General features: G+C 51.0%; 1 protein-coding gene across 1 annotated transcript in view; it reads right to left on the bottom strand.

Moving 5' to 3' along the window:
- Positions 1-5,611: 5,611 nt before the first annotated feature.
- The window catches only part of nwd1 (NACHT and WD repeat domain containing 1), a 78,828-nt gene continuing 69,561 nt past the window's right edge, over positions 5,612-14,878 (bottom strand). Inside the window, exons 17-19 of the mRNA XM_068050071.1 lie at positions 13,989-14,539; positions 11,069-11,174; positions 5,612-5,925 (exon numbers count right to left, since the gene is read on the bottom strand). Of these exons, the coding sequence (XP_067906172.1) occupies positions 5,612-5,925; positions 11,069-11,174; positions 13,989-14,539 (971 nt within the window). The remainder of the gene's footprint in view (positions 5,926-11,068; positions 11,175-13,988; positions 14,540-14,878) is intronic.

The following is a 14,878-nucleotide window of genomic DNA, read 5'->3' on the forward strand; positions in this document are numbered from 1 at the left end:
GCACCTTCAGGGGAAAGGGGGAAGAGAGTCAGCACCTTCAGGGAATGGGGGAGAGAGTCAGCTCCTTCAGGGGAAAGGGGGAAGAGAGTCAGCACCTTCAGGGGAAAGGGGGAAGAGAGTCAGCACCTTCAGGAGAAAGGGGGAAGAGAGTCAGCACCTTCAGGGAATGGGGGAGAGAGTCAGCTCCTTCAGGGGAAAGGGGGAAGAGAGTCAGTACCTTCAGGGGAAAGGGGGAAGAGAGTCAGCACCTTCAGAGGAAAGGGGGAAGAGAGTCAGCACCTTCAGGGGAAAGGGGGAAGAGAGTCAGCACCTTCAGGGGAAAGGGGGAGAGAGTCAGCACCTTCAGGGGAAAGGGGGAAGAGAGTCAGCACCTTCAGGGGGAAGGGGTAAGAGAGTCAGCACCTTCAGGGGAAAGGGGGAAGAGAGTCAGCACCTTCAGGGAATGGGGGAGAGAGTCAGCACCTTCAGGGGAAAGGGGGAAGAGAGTCAGCACCTTCAGGGAATGGGGGAGAGAGTCAGCACCTTCATGGGAAAGGGGGAAGAGAGTCAGCATCTTCAGGGGAAAGGGGGAAGAGAGTCAGCACCTTTAGGGGAAAGGGGGAAGAGAGTCAGCACCTTAAGGGGAAAGGGAGTCAGCTCCTTCAAGTGAAAGGGGAAAGAGAGTCAGCACCTTCAGGGGAAAGGGGTAAGAGAGTCAGCACCTTCAGGGGAAAGGGGGAAGAGAGTCAGCACCTTCAGGGAAAGGGGGAAGAGAGTCAGCACCTTCAGGGAATGGGGGAGAGTGTCAGCACCTTAAGGGGAAAGGGGGAAGAGAATCAGCACCTTCAGGGAAAGGGGGAAGAGAGTCAGCACCTTCAGGGAATGGGGGAGAGAGTCAGCACCTTCAGGAGAAAGGGGGAAGAGAATCAGCACCTTCAGGGGAAAGGGGGAAGAGAGTCAGCACCTTCAGGGAAAGGGGGAAGAGAATCAGCAGCTTCAGGGGAAAGGGGGAAGAGAGTCAGCACCTTAAGGGGGAAGGAAGTCAGCTCCTTCAAGGGAAAGGGGGAAGAGAGTCAGCACCTTCAGGGGAAAGGGGGAAGAGAGTCAGCAACTTCAGGAGGAAGGGAGTCAGCACCTTCAGGGGAAAGGGGGAGAGTGTCAGCACCTTCAGGGAATGGGGGAGAGAGTCAGCACCATCAGGAGAAAGTGGGAAGAGATTCAGCACCTTCAGGGAAAGGGGGAGAGTGTCAGCACCATCAAGGGAAAGTGGGAAGAGATTCAGCACCTTCAGGGAATGGGGGAGAGAGTCAGCACCTTCATGGGAAAGGGGGAAGATAGTCAGCATCTTCAGGGGAAAGGGGGAAGAGAGTCAGCACCTTCAGGGAAAGGGGGAAGAGAGTCAGCACCTTCAGGGAATGGGGGAGAGAGTCAGCACCATCAGGGGAAAGTGGGAAGAGATTCAGCACCTTCAGGGAAAGGGGGAGAGAGTCAGCACCTTCATGGGAAAGGGGGAAGAGAGTCAGCATCTTCAGGGGAAAGGGGGAAGAGAGTCAGCACCTTCAGGGAATGGGGGAGAGAGTCAGCACCTTCAGGGGAAAGTGGGAAGAGATTCAGCACCTTCAGGGAAAGTGGGAAGAGATTCAGCACCTTCAGGGAAAGGGGGAAGAGAGTCAGCACCTTCAGGGAATGGGGGAGAGAGTCAGCACCTTCAGGGGAAAGGGGGAAGAGAGTCAGCACCTTCAGGGAATGAGGGAGAGAGTCAGCACCTTCAGGGGAAAGTGGGAAGAGATTCAGCACCTTCAGGGAAAGGGGGAGAGAGTCAGCACCTTCAGGGAAAGGGGGAGAGTGTCAGCACCATCAAGGGAAAGTGGGAAGAGATTCAGCACCTTCAGGGAAAGGGGGAAGAGAGTCAGCACCTTCAGGGAATGGGGGAGAGAGTCAGCACCTTCAGGGAAAGGGGGAAGAGAGTCAGCACCTTCAGGGAATGGGGGAGAGAGTCAGCACCATCAGGGGAAAGTGGGAAGAGATTCAGCACCTTCAGGGAAAGGGGGAGAGAGTCAGCACCATCAGGGGAAAGTGGGAAGAGATTCAGCACCTTCAGGGAAAGGGGGAGAGTGTCAGCACCATCAAGGGAAAGTGGGAAGAGATTCAGCACCTTCAGGGAAAGGGGGAAGAGAGTCAGCACCTTCAGGGGAAAGGGGGAAGAGAGTCAGCACCTTCAGGGAATGGGGGAGAGAGTCAGCACCATCAGGGGAAAGTGGGAAGAGATTCAGCACCTTCAGGGAAAGGGGGAAGAGAGTCAGCACCTTCAGGGGAAAGGGGGAAGAGAGTCAGCACCTTCAGGGAATGGGGGAGAGAGTCAGCACCTTCATGGGAAAGGGGGAAGAGAGTCAGCATCTTCAGGGGAAAGGGGGAAGAGAGTCAGCACCTTCAGGGAATGGGGGAGAGAGTCAGCACCTTCATGGGAAAGGGGGAAGAGAGTCAGCATCTTCAGGGGAAAGGGGGAAGAGAGTCAGCACCTTTAGGGGAAAGGGGGAAGAGAGTCAGCACCTTAAGGGGAAAGGGAGTCAGCTCCTTCAAGTGAAAGGGGGAAGAGAGTCAGCACCTTCAGGGGAAAGGGGGAAGAGAGTCAGCACCTTCAGGGGAAAGGGGGAAGAGAGTCAGCACCTTCAGGGAAAGGGGGAAGAGAGTCAGCACCTTCAGGGAATGGGGGAGAGTGTCAGCACCTTCAGGGGAAAGGGGGAAGAGAGTCAGCACCTTCAGGGGAAAGGGGGAAGAGAATCAGCACCTTCAGGGAATGGGGGAGAGAGTCAGCACCTTCAGGAGAAAGGGGGAAGAGAATCAGCACCTTCAGGGAAAGGGGGAAGAGAATCAGCAGCTTCAGGGGAAAGGGGGAAGAGAGTCAGCACCTTAAGGGGGAAGGAAGTCAGCTCCTTCAAGGGAAAGGGGGAAGAGAGTCAGCACCTTCAGGAGGAAGGGAGTCAGCACCTTCAGGGAATGGGGGAGAGAGTCAGCACCTTCAGGGGAAAGGGGGAAGAGAGTCAGCAACTTCAGGGGGAATGGAGTCAGCACCTTCAGGGGAAAGGGGGAAGAGATTCAGCACCTTCAGGGAATGGGGGAGAGTGTCAGCACCTTCAGGGAAAGGGGGAGAGAGTCAGCACCATCAGGGGAAAGTGGGAATATATTCAGCACCTTCAGGGAAAGGGGGAGAGAGTCAGCACCATCAGGGGAAAGTGGGAATAGATTCAGCACCTTCAGGGAAAGGGGGAGAGTGTCAGCACCTTCAGGGAATGGGGGAGAGAGTCAGCACCTTCAGGGAAAGGGGGAGAGTGTCAGCACCATCAAGGGAAAGTGGGAAGAGATTCAGCACCTTCAGGGAAAGGGGGAGAGTGTCAGCACCATCAAGGGAAAGTGGGAAGAGATTCAGCACCTTCAGGGAAAGGGGGAAGAGAGTCAGCACCATCAGGGGAAAGGGGGAGAGTGTCAGCACCATCAGGGGAAAGTGGGAAGAGATTCAGCACCTTCAGGGAAAGGGGGAAGAGAGTCAGCATCTTCAGGGAATGGGGGAGAGAGTCAGCACCTTCAGGGGAAAGGGGGAAGAGAGTCAGCACCTTAAGGGGGAAGGGAGTCAGCTCCTTCAAGGGAAAGGGGGAAGAGAGTCAGCTCCTTCAAGGGAAAGGGGGAAGAGAGTCAGCACCTTCAGGGGAAAGGGGGAAGAGAGTCAGCACCTTCAGGGAATGGGGGAGAGAGTCAGCACCTTCAGGGGAAAGGGGGAAGAGAGTCAGCACCTTCAGGGGAAAGTGGGAAGAGATTCAGCACCTTCAAGGAATCGGGGAGAGTGTCAGCACCTTCAGGGGAAAGGGGGAAGAGAGTCAGCACCTTCAGGGAATGGGGGAGAGTGTCAGCACCATCAGGGGAAAGGGGGAAGAGAGTCAGCACCTTCAGGAGAAAGTGGGAAGAGATTCAGCACCTTCAGGGAATGGGGGAGAGTGTCAGCACCTTCAGGGGAAAGGGGGAAGAGAGTCAGCACCTTCAGGGAATGGGGGAGAGAGTCAGCTCCTTCAGGGGAAAGGGGGAAGAGAGTCAGCACCTTCAGGGGAAAGGGGGAAGAGAGTCAGCACCTTCAGGAGAAAGGGGGAAGAGAGTCAGCACCTTCAGGGAATGGGGGAGAGAGTCAGCTCCTTCAGGGGAAAGGGGGAAGAGAGTCAGTACCTTCAGGGGAAAGGGGGAAGAGAGTCAGTACCTTCAGGGGAAAGGGGGAAGAGAGTCAGCACCATCAGGGGAAAGGGGGAAGAGAGTCAGTACCTTCAGGGGAAAGGGGGAAGAGAGTCAGCACCTTCAGGGGAAAGGGGGAAGAGAGTCAGCACCTTCAGAGGAAAGGGGGTAAGAGTGTCACCACCTTCAGGGTAAATGGGTAGAGAGCACCTTCAGGGGAAAGGGGGAAGAGAGTCAGCACCTTCAGGGGAAGCGGAGAGTGTTAGTACCTTCAGGGGAAAGGGGGAAGAGAGTCAGCACCTTCAGAGGAAAGGGGGAAGAGAGTCAGCACCTTCAGGGGAAAGGGGGAAGAGAGTCAGCACCTTCAGGGGAAAGGGGGAAGAGTGTCAGCACCTTCAGGGGAAGGGGAGAGTGTTAGTACCTTCAGGGGAAAGGGGGAAGAGAGTCAGCACCTTCAGGGAAAGGGGGAAGAGAGTCAGCACCTTCAGGGGAAGGGGAGAGTGTTAGTACCTTCAGAGGAAAGGGGGAAGAGAGTCACCATCTTCAGGGGAAAGGGGGAAGAGAGTCAGCACCTTCAGGGGAAAGGGGGAAGAGAGTCAGCACCTTCAGGGGAAGGGGAGAGTGTTAGTACCTTCAGAGGAAAGGGGGAAGAGAGTCACCATCTTCAGGGGAAAGGGGGAAGAGAGTCAGCACCTTCAGGGGAAAGGGGTAAGAGAGTCAGCACCTTCAGGGGAAGGGGAGAGAGAGTCACCACCTTCAGGGGAAAGGGGGAAGAGAGTCAGCTCCTTCAGGGGAAAGGGGGAAGAGAGTCAGCACCTTCAGGGAAAGGGGGAAGAGCGTCAGCACCTTCAGTGGGAAGGGGGAAGAGAGTCAGCACCTTCAGTGGGAAGGGGGAGAGAGTCAGCACCTTCAGGGGAAGGGGAGAGTGTCAGCACCTTCAGGGAATGGGGGAGAGAGTCAGCGCCTTCAGGGAAGGGGGGAGACAGTCAGAACCTACAGGGGAGGGGGAGAGAGAGTCAGCACCTTCAGGGGAGGGGGTAGACAGTCAGAACCTACAGGGGAGGGGGAGAGAGAGTCAGCACCTTCAGGGAAGGGGGGAGACAGTCAGAACCTACAAGGGAGGGGGAGGGAGAGTCAGCACCTTCAGGGGAGGGGGTAGACAGTCAGAACCTACAGGGGAGGGGGAGAGAGAGTCAGCACCTTCAGGGGAGGGGGGAGACAGTCAGAACCTACAGGGGAGGGGGAGGGAGAGTCAGCACCTTCAGGGGAAGCAAAAAGCTAAAGAATTTCATCCTTTTTCTGTTTAATGGATGACATTATTTTGTTGTACAGTTGACATGAATAGAGAACAATCTAATAACTAGTTGATATCTGGTGTGTTAACGAGAATCACTCCCGAGGCACAGGAAGTGTGTGTTCAGAGTAGGGAGCAGGCTCGGGAATGCGTTGTGTTCGGACACTGGGCCCCAGTTTGTGGGCCTTTTGAGGTCACTCTGCTGGCGTCGCTGGGTCCAGTAGTGTATACTATCCTCGAGCCTTTGCCCTCTCTGGATCGCACATGGCAGGTGGCCTTGATGTTCCTGAGCGGATTATAACTGGGATCAACAGCTGCTGGGCACATCAGTCTCTCCCTGATGAGGTATCCCAGTCTCGTGCTGGCCACCATCCCGCCTGGAGTTGGCACTATTCTGGTTACCTCTGCATACACGTACTGTACTGTCAAGAGTGAGCCTGCAGAATGCAAAGAAACATCAGCAAACATCTCCCCAATTCTTCCACTGCGACTAGCTTTCAGAGTCTGGGCTGGGCCTTAGCTTACCTTGTGAGAGATTTCTGCTGCTTAAGGTGTTTGTGTTAAATTCCCGACCAAACTATATTAACACTGATGGCAGCCACATTAAAAGTAAGTGGTTAATGAGACAGGAACTGTACGTAAACACATTGACCAGCATGCTACATACACACAGAGGAAATGGGTTTCTCATATAACTCGGTGGCTCAGCAGTAGCACTCTCATCTCTCAGTCAGCATGTTGTGAGCATTACCTTCCCACCACCTTTTTCAACCCCTTTCTCTAAATTGCTGGACAGCTTGTCTGACATCCAATACTGGATGAGCAGAAATTTTCTCCAATGAAATATTGGGAAGACTGAAGCCTTTGACTGGGATTTTCTCAGCCTCTTGAAGTTGGGTTTAGAGGCAGGAGGGGGCCCAGAAAATTAGAAAGAGAAGTGTCGGACCGTCTCCCTGACATCTTTCCGCCTCAGTGTGCTTTTCCAAGAGGTGGATTCACAGAGTTGATGGCGTCCCAACCAGCAGCAGTGGGAAGCCAAATAGGCAGTTAAAGAACCAATTCGCTCAAATTTTACAACATCATTGCATATTCAGCAGGTCACATAAACACCCCACACTGTGTCCGCACCCCAGCAAGTAAGAGCAGGCAGCTCCCAGCAGGAGGGGGAGGCTGTGTTACAGCTGAAGATATTTAAATGATACCGGCAGGAAATGGCAAGGCTGCTGTCTTCATATATCACATTGAGCGTGGAGATTCTGGAGCCAGATGTACCCGATTGTCAGGAGCCTAATGAGGTCTTAGTCTCTCCTCGATATTGAGAGTGGCCCCATTTGTTTCCTGCTTGGGCCTCAGCAATGCTCCCACTGATCACACAGTAAGGGCTGCCAGTCTCCCTTGCGCTGGACCGCACTGTATTCAACCCCTGCCTCTGGAACTCCCCTGTCATCCCTAACTGGATAGTGGACGCAGAGGCGTCCTGCTAATTGCTGCCTCCCGAAAAATTAAGCCAGTGGGGGTGCCGCAGAAGTAAGCGAGATCAGTACCCAGAAATAGTCCCACCTTGAGAATGTTGTTTTATCTTGGGAAAAATCGGCTTCAGATCCTGCTACAAATTCCTCTCCCTCACCACTGACTCCATACCTCTCCCTATCTGAGGCTGAACCAGACTGTTCGCAGCCTCTGTGTCCCATTTGACCCTGAGATGAACATTAAACTATGTATCTGCACTTTCACTATAGCCTCCTATTTCCACCTCCATAACGTTGCCCGACTCCACCCCTGCCTCAGCTCTTCTGCTGCTGAAACCCTCATTCATGCCTTTGACTCGACTATTCTAATGCACTCCTGGGTGGCCTCCCATGTTCTACCCTTTGTAGACTTGAGGCCATCCAAAACTCTGCTGCCCATGTCCTAAGTTGCTCCAAATTCCATTCACCCATCTCATCCTTACTTTCAAATCCCTCCAGGGCCTCTCCCTATCTCTCTAATCTCCATCTTTACAACTCAAAGATCTCTGCGTTCCTCTAACTCTGGCCTCTTGAGCAACCCTGATTTTAATTACTCCATTGGCGGCCATGCCTTCAGCTACCTGGGCCCCAAGTTCTGGAATTCCCTCCCTAAACCTCTGCACCTCTCTACCTCGCTTTCCTCATTGAAGACACTTCTTAAAATCTATCTCTTTGGCCAAACTTTTGGTCATCTGCCCCAATATCTCCTGATGTGGTTCAGTGTCAAATTGTGTTTTATAATGGCCTTGTGAAATGATTTGGGACATTTTATTATGTAAAAGGTGCTATATAAATACAAGTTGATGTTGTTGTTGTTCAGGTCCCACTCCAGAGCATATCATCCAGGCCAGTAGTCCGCTGCCAGTGCTGAGGTGGTGCTGTACCATCAGAGCTGCAGCACTAACTGAGTTTTGCTTTGCTGGAGGCGGTACTGAAGGAGTGATCCACTGTCGGAGGAACAGTACTGAGAGAATGTTGTTGCTCTGTCAAAGGGGCAGTACTGAGCGGGTGCTGCACTTGTCAGAGGGACTATCTTTCAGATAAGATGTTAAACCCAGGCCCTGTCTGCCCTCTCAGGTGGATGTAAAAGATCCCATGGCATTAGCTAAAGAAGGGAAGGAGTGTTCTCTCTGCGATCCTTGGCTGATATTTATCCCTAAACCAACATCACTAGAAAATAGATTATGTTGTGATTTATCGCATGGCGGGATCTTGCTGTGTGAAAATTGACTGCTGCATTTCCCTACATTACAGTAACTACACTTCAAAAGTACTTAATTAGCTGCAAAGTGCTTAGGGATGCTGTGGGGTTGTATGTTGTACCTGATTGTTGCACACGGACATTGGGATCTCAGTTGAAGTTGTGGAGACCTAACTCGCTGTCATAAACTGTCCTGAGGCCACTACTCTAATGAGCCCAGGTGACTGGTTGTTGAGGGGTTAGACGCTGAGTTTCCCTTCCAACAATGGGTTTAGATGTAGTCCACACAGATTGGATGGAAGTCTCCTCCGTGTACCGGTTGGAAGGATCATTCAACCTAGTTATAAAACAGAAAATTCTGGACACACTCAGGTCAGGCAGCATCTCTGTGGAAAGAACAGAGCTAACAATTCAGGCCTTTCATTAGAGTTCATTAGAGTACCCTTGTAGGCATGGGTCCGCAATACAACACTGCCTTTCTTTGGGTAGAACCGACTCAATCAGAGAAGCTACAGGATTGGTAGTGTGGGCAATGGGAAATGATCACAGTGGTGCAGCCTGGAGTGTTGTCTGAGATTGGCTTTGGCTATTGATGCTGGACAGGTCTAGTGGGAGCTTTAGTCTGCATCTAACCATCGCTGGAGCTGAGCTTGGGGTGTGTGTTACAGACACAACACGTCCAAAATTAAAAATATTCTATCCCCTTGGAAAGTGCAAATATTGCCAAGTCAAAGGACCACAAGTTGTTTCTAGCCATTTGTTTGTAGTAGGTCAGTGTGACAGTAAATTGCACTGCAAGCAACCAGAAAGAAGCGAGAAAGAGCCCATAGTCAGCTCCCCTGATGGTCTAGTTATTAAAGGCACTGTCTGCTATAATGCTCACTGTTTGGACACTGCCGCTGGGTTAGGGAGGGGGACAGTCAGTCAGGTTCCAGCTCTTGATCACTAACCAATGACCTCTATAGGTCTGTATCTGTTGGATAAGGACAGGAGCTGGCTTAGATTTATATTTTTTTAGATTTAGCGATACAGCACTGAAACAGGCCCTTCGGCCCACCAAGTCTGTGCCGACCATTAACCACCTATTTATACTAATCCTACACTAATTCCATGTTCCTACCACATCCCCACCTGTCCCTATATTTCCCTACCACCTACCTATACTAAGGGAAATTTATAATGGCCAATTTATCTATCAACCTGCAAGTCTTTTGGCTGTGGGAGGAAACCAGAGCACCCGGAGGAAACCCACGCAGACACAGGGAGAACTTGCAAACTCCACACAGGCAGTACCCAGAATTGAACCCGGGTCACTGGAGCTGTGAGGCTGCGGTGCTAACCACTGCGCCACTGTGCCGCCCTGTTGTGATGTTGTGAATTTAGTTGTGATGCCCCTTACAATTAAAAAGCCTTCTGACTCTTAGGGCTGAATTTTACACCACCCCAGTGGGTCGGATGGCGGTGTGGGGGCGAATGGGGGCGGCGTAAAATTGAGTGGGAGGCTCTGGAAGGCTTTCCTGCCCTGCCCCCAATACAGCAGTCAAAACGGGGGTGGGCGTGAAGCAGCTTGCCTTCCCACCGCAGGCCGATCGAGGCCCTTACGTGGCCACTTAACGGCCACTTGAGGGCATTCGCCCGCCTCCACCGGTATTTTACCCATGGCAAGCAAGCGTGCTGGGGACATGAAAGGCCGCCCAGTGATAGCTGCCAGCCTTCTGCATGCCGGGTGGGGGGGGGGGTGCCATGGCAGTTGGGCACAGGGTGCCCGATTGAGGGCCGCCCCACCTCCCAAGACCTCCCTTGCCTCGCCGCCATGACCATTCACCGCCCCCCCATCACCCCCGCCACCCCCCCAGCGAGGCAAGCCCAACTTACCTGAAGTCCTGGCTCCATGGTGTTGGCTGGGCTACAGTTCCAACAGTGGCCACCACTCCCGGTGGCACTGCCGGGTCTAAGAGCTCACTGATCACTGAGGCGGCACCTCCTCCCTCAAGCAGGTGGAAGTCCCACCTGGGGACAATTAAAGCCCGGGGACCCATAAAATGCAGGTCGGATCCCTGGGCTAGGCGGAAGCAGGCTCACCAGCAACTTTTACATCAGTGGTGAAGTCCCGTCCGCCTATGGTAAAGTCCAGTCCTTAATATATGGGATCACAGGTGACAAGGTTACCAGAAGCAGACTTACCTGCGGGAATGTGTGCCAGCACGGAATCAGTGTCTTCAGGAGAGAAGCGTCCAAAACCTGATAGAAGATAAGTTAAGCCATTCCAAAGCCAAGCAGTAAGCCCCTGTGCACATCTGGCAGGAACCAGCAGCAGCGCAGAAACAAGGGGGACATCTGGGTCAGCAATATAGTGTAATGTAGAGTTTGGGGGAGAGGAAAGAGAGAGGGAGGCAGTGGAGTAACTGTGTAAAAGCTTAATTGAGAAGGTCCATGACAATGGTTTAGTTGAGGCAGCTGACCCATTCTCTTCACAACCCTCAGCACTATTTCACAAATGGTCAATTATTTGCTGCTTTACCCTATTTGAGGAAGGGCTGTCCTCAGCACTGTTACTTCATTGTGGATAAATACTAAATCAGAGCATTAGGAGCTGTCAGCATCAGCAACTTGAGATACATGGGAATTAATGGAACATGGGGGTACCCTTTATACCTGGACCCCTTCCTGAGTCTCTGTGCTACAAACCTACACAGCCCACAGAGGGAACAGCTTGGACAGACCTGGGCCGGGGACTGCTGCGGGAGGGGGAGTGATTCTAAAATAGTAGGGAGGAGGCCTTTTCACAACAATTGTTCAGCACGTTGCCAGGAGCCTTTCTGAAATTTGCCAGTTTGACTGGGCCTCGAAGCAAGCGACAGAAACACGAACCGTTCTGAAGGTCCCACACTTTGATGGTTCGATCCCGCGAGCCAGTGTAGACATGACGATCATCCTGGGAGAACGCAGCACAGGTCACACCTTGAAAGAACAAGCCCTGATTGGATGAGAACAGCAGACAGTCAGTATGTTCTTTCCTTGGTGAAATTCCTCCTATCAGTTTCCACAATAAGGAGACCCCACAATTGCTGGGTCACTCAATCTGTGTGCGGGGCAATGAGGGAAGATCTGACCCAGTACATGACTCCCACACTGCAGCGCACTCTGACCTCATTCATCCATTCCTCCTCAATGTCCCTCCTGAGTGTTGACTCCTCGCTGGGCTGCAGTTCCATAGGCCTTCCAGGAACTGTCCCAAGTGACTAGCGAGTGAGATGGCAGGCTATTCATCCATGGAGGTGTACTGAGCCCAAACTGGCTTTCGCCCAATACCCAAACACAATATACACACATCACACACACATTTCACTTCTCCATCCCATTAAAGAATAATCACAGCCCCCCACCCCTCCGCCCCGCACACAAAAGGGCAGCTTCACTGAGATCTTCACACTGAGCAAGGATTGAACCTGGGACCTCCTGGTTCATGTGGCTTTGTACACAGACCCCATCACGAGGCATCTGTCTGACCAAGTATTGTAACATCTTGAAGAACTGCTGAGCTTCCAGGTTCCAGTATGAAGTCCACCAGAGTAGTCGACTTGCTTTCATTCTCCAATCACCAGGTCTACTACCAACTTGACCCTAAAACCCACCCCCTCTAGGAAGACAATATCACAGTGTCAGCTATGGCTCAGTAGTAGCAGTCTTACCTTTAAGTTGGGAAAGTCATGGGTTCAAGTCCAGGCACCTTAGTGCATAATCTAGGCAGACACACCCAGTGTTAGGAGGGAGAGCTGCACTTTCAGAAGTATCATCTTGGAGAAAAATAATTATCCAATGCCCTTTTGAAAACCACTATTGAATCTGCCTCCATCGCCACTCTCAGGCAGTGCATTTCAGATCCTAATTGCTCACTGCATTAAAACATTTTTTCTCATATTGCCCTTGGTTCTTTTGTCATTCACCTTAAATCGGTATCCTCTGGTTCTCAACCCTTCCACCAACGGGAATAATTTGTCACTATCTACTCTGTCCAAACGCCCTTGTGATTTTGAACACCTCTATCAAATCTCTCTCGAAGGAGAATAGCTGCAGCTTCTCTAATCTATCCACGTAACTCAAGTTCCTCATCCCTGGAACCATTCTCGGAAATCTTTTCTGCACCTTCTCTCATGCCTTCACATCCTTCCTAAAGTGCAATGCTCAGAATTGGATACAATACTTCAGTTGAGGCCAAACCAGTGATTTGTGAAGGTTCACCATAACTTCATTGCTTTTGTACTTTTGTCTCTAGTTATAAATCACAGGATCCCATATGTCTTATCAGTTGCTTTCTCAACCTGGCCTGCCACCTTCAACAATTTGTGCCTCCCCTCATTCTTCCTACCAAAATGTATGACTTCACACTACTCTGCATTAAATTTCATCTGCCTTGTGTTGCCCATTCCACCAGCTTATCTATGTCCTCTTGAAGTCTATCTCTGTCCTCCTCACAGTTCACAATACTTCTAAGTTTTGTGTCATCTGCAAATTTTGAAATTGTGCCCTGTACACCCAAGTCTAGGTCATTAACAGAGATCAAGAAAAACTATGGTCCTAATACCGATCCCTGGTGAATACCACTATATACTTTCCAATAGTCCGAAATACTACCATTCACCACTACTCTCTGTTTTCTGTTACTCAGCCAACTCCATATCCATGCTACCATGGCTCCTTTTATTCCATGGGCTTTAACTTTGCTGAAAAGCCTGTTATGTGACACTTTATCAAATGCCTTTTGGAAGTCCATGTACACTACACCAATCGCATTACCCTAATCAACCCTCTCTGTTACCTCATCAAAAAACCCAATCAAGTTAGTTAAACATAATTTGCCCTTAACAAATCTGTGCTGGCTTTCCTTAATTAATCCGAACTTGTCCAAAGTAGTGTCAATTTTATCCCGAATTATCATTTCTAAAAGCTTTCCTTCCACCGAGGTTGAACTGACTGGCCTGTAGTCGCTGGGCTTATCCTTATACCCTTTTTTGAATGGAGGTGTAACATTTGCAATTCTCCAGTCCTCTGGCACCACTCCTGTATCTGAGGAGAATTGGAAAATTATGGATGAGATGTTAAGCCGCGGCCTCATCTTTGATCTCAGATGGATATAAAAAATCCCATAACACTGTTCAAAGAAGGGCAGGGGGGTTCTTCCCAGTGTCCTGGACAATATTTATCCCTCAACCAACATCACTAAAACAGATGAACTTGTATTTATCATATTGCAATTTGTGGGATCTTGCTGTGTGCAAATTGGCTATTGCTTTCCTACATTACAACAGCGATTATACTAATAAAATTAAAAGCAAAATACTGCAGATGCTGCAAATCTGAAATAAAAACAAGAAATGCTGGAAGTACTCAGCAGGTTTGGCAGCATCTGTGGAGAGAGAAGCAGAGTTAACCTTTCAGGTCAGTGACCATTCTTCAGAACTTCCAATAAAAGTACTTCATTGGCTGTACAGTGCTTTGGAATGTCAGTGAAAAATGCTATAGAAATGCAAGTCCTTTCATTCTTTTTTCTATAGAGATGTTATAAGCTGTGTTCCCTGATAGGAAGCAGATTCAAAGGTAACAGTCAAAAGGGAATTGCATAAATACTTGAGAAGGAAAAATTTGCAGGGCAATGGGGAAAGAGCAGTGGGAGGGACTAATTGGATAGCTCTTTCAAAGAGCCAACAGAGGCACGATGGGCCCAATGGCCTCCTTCTTTGCTGTAAGATTCTATGATTCTATAGTTGGTAATGAGACAGTTGACTCTTACCTTGTAGGACATCTCATAGTCCCACCTCCGTGCAGAGAGATTCCATATTCTCTGGATTGGTCCCTGGCATCCACTTAAGGCATACAGTTCATTGTGACTGGTTTCCAGGCAAGTAACCCTGCTGTCATGAGGCTCCAGGATGGCTGGTAGTGAGCTACCAGTAGTGTAGAGTTGTAGCTCCCCAGTGTCCGTGCCGAGCAGTACTCTGCAGTCTGAAAAGACAGCAATACTGGACAGTGCAGCCTGCGATGGTGGAGTAAATGTGACCAGGACCTTGCCCAGCACTGGGTCACACTCTGCACTGCACAGCGTGTACACGATGATGGAGCTGCTGTAGGCCACAACCAGCTGCTCCTCGCTTCTGCTAACAGCAACGCACTGCACTGCTTCCCCGTGGCTGGGCGGGAGTTGGCATGCCAGCTCCTGCCACGTTCCCATGCAGAAGAGCAGCAACGAGCCAGACCTCAGGCCACAGACCAGCAACTTCCTCAGCTGAACGATTGCCAGGCAGCAAATTTCGGTGCCAACATCGAGTAGGTGGAGTGCCACACCTGTAGCAAGACAGTTCAGAGTTACTCTAAACACGCAGATTCTACAAGGCTGATTTCCCACCCCTGCACTACCTGGTTATTTTGGCATTCCAAAGTGAGAGTATTTGTTGGATTTTAACTCCCTGGCCTCTTCTGAATGTTGCCACTTGCCCAACTTAGGCAGTGAGCATCAGGTGGGCAGTAGGATGAAGCAGCTCACTGCCACTGTCTGAAGAATGGTAGCAACAAGGTCAGTCTGAGAGTGGGAAGGGCTTGTTACAAGGATCTCTTGGCTGGGGGGAATGGGGCCAGCAGAGAGCATAAGATGCTTTGTGGGGCCCAGAGGTGCACTCTCATTGT

Source organism: Heterodontus francisci, chromosome 18 (assembly GCF_036365525.1).
Source record: "Heterodontus francisci isolate sHetFra1 chromosome 18, sHetFra1.hap1, whole genome shotgun sequence".
Classification (NCBI taxonomy): domain Eukaryota; kingdom Metazoa; phylum Chordata; class Chondrichthyes; order Heterodontiformes; family Heterodontidae; genus Heterodontus; species Heterodontus francisci.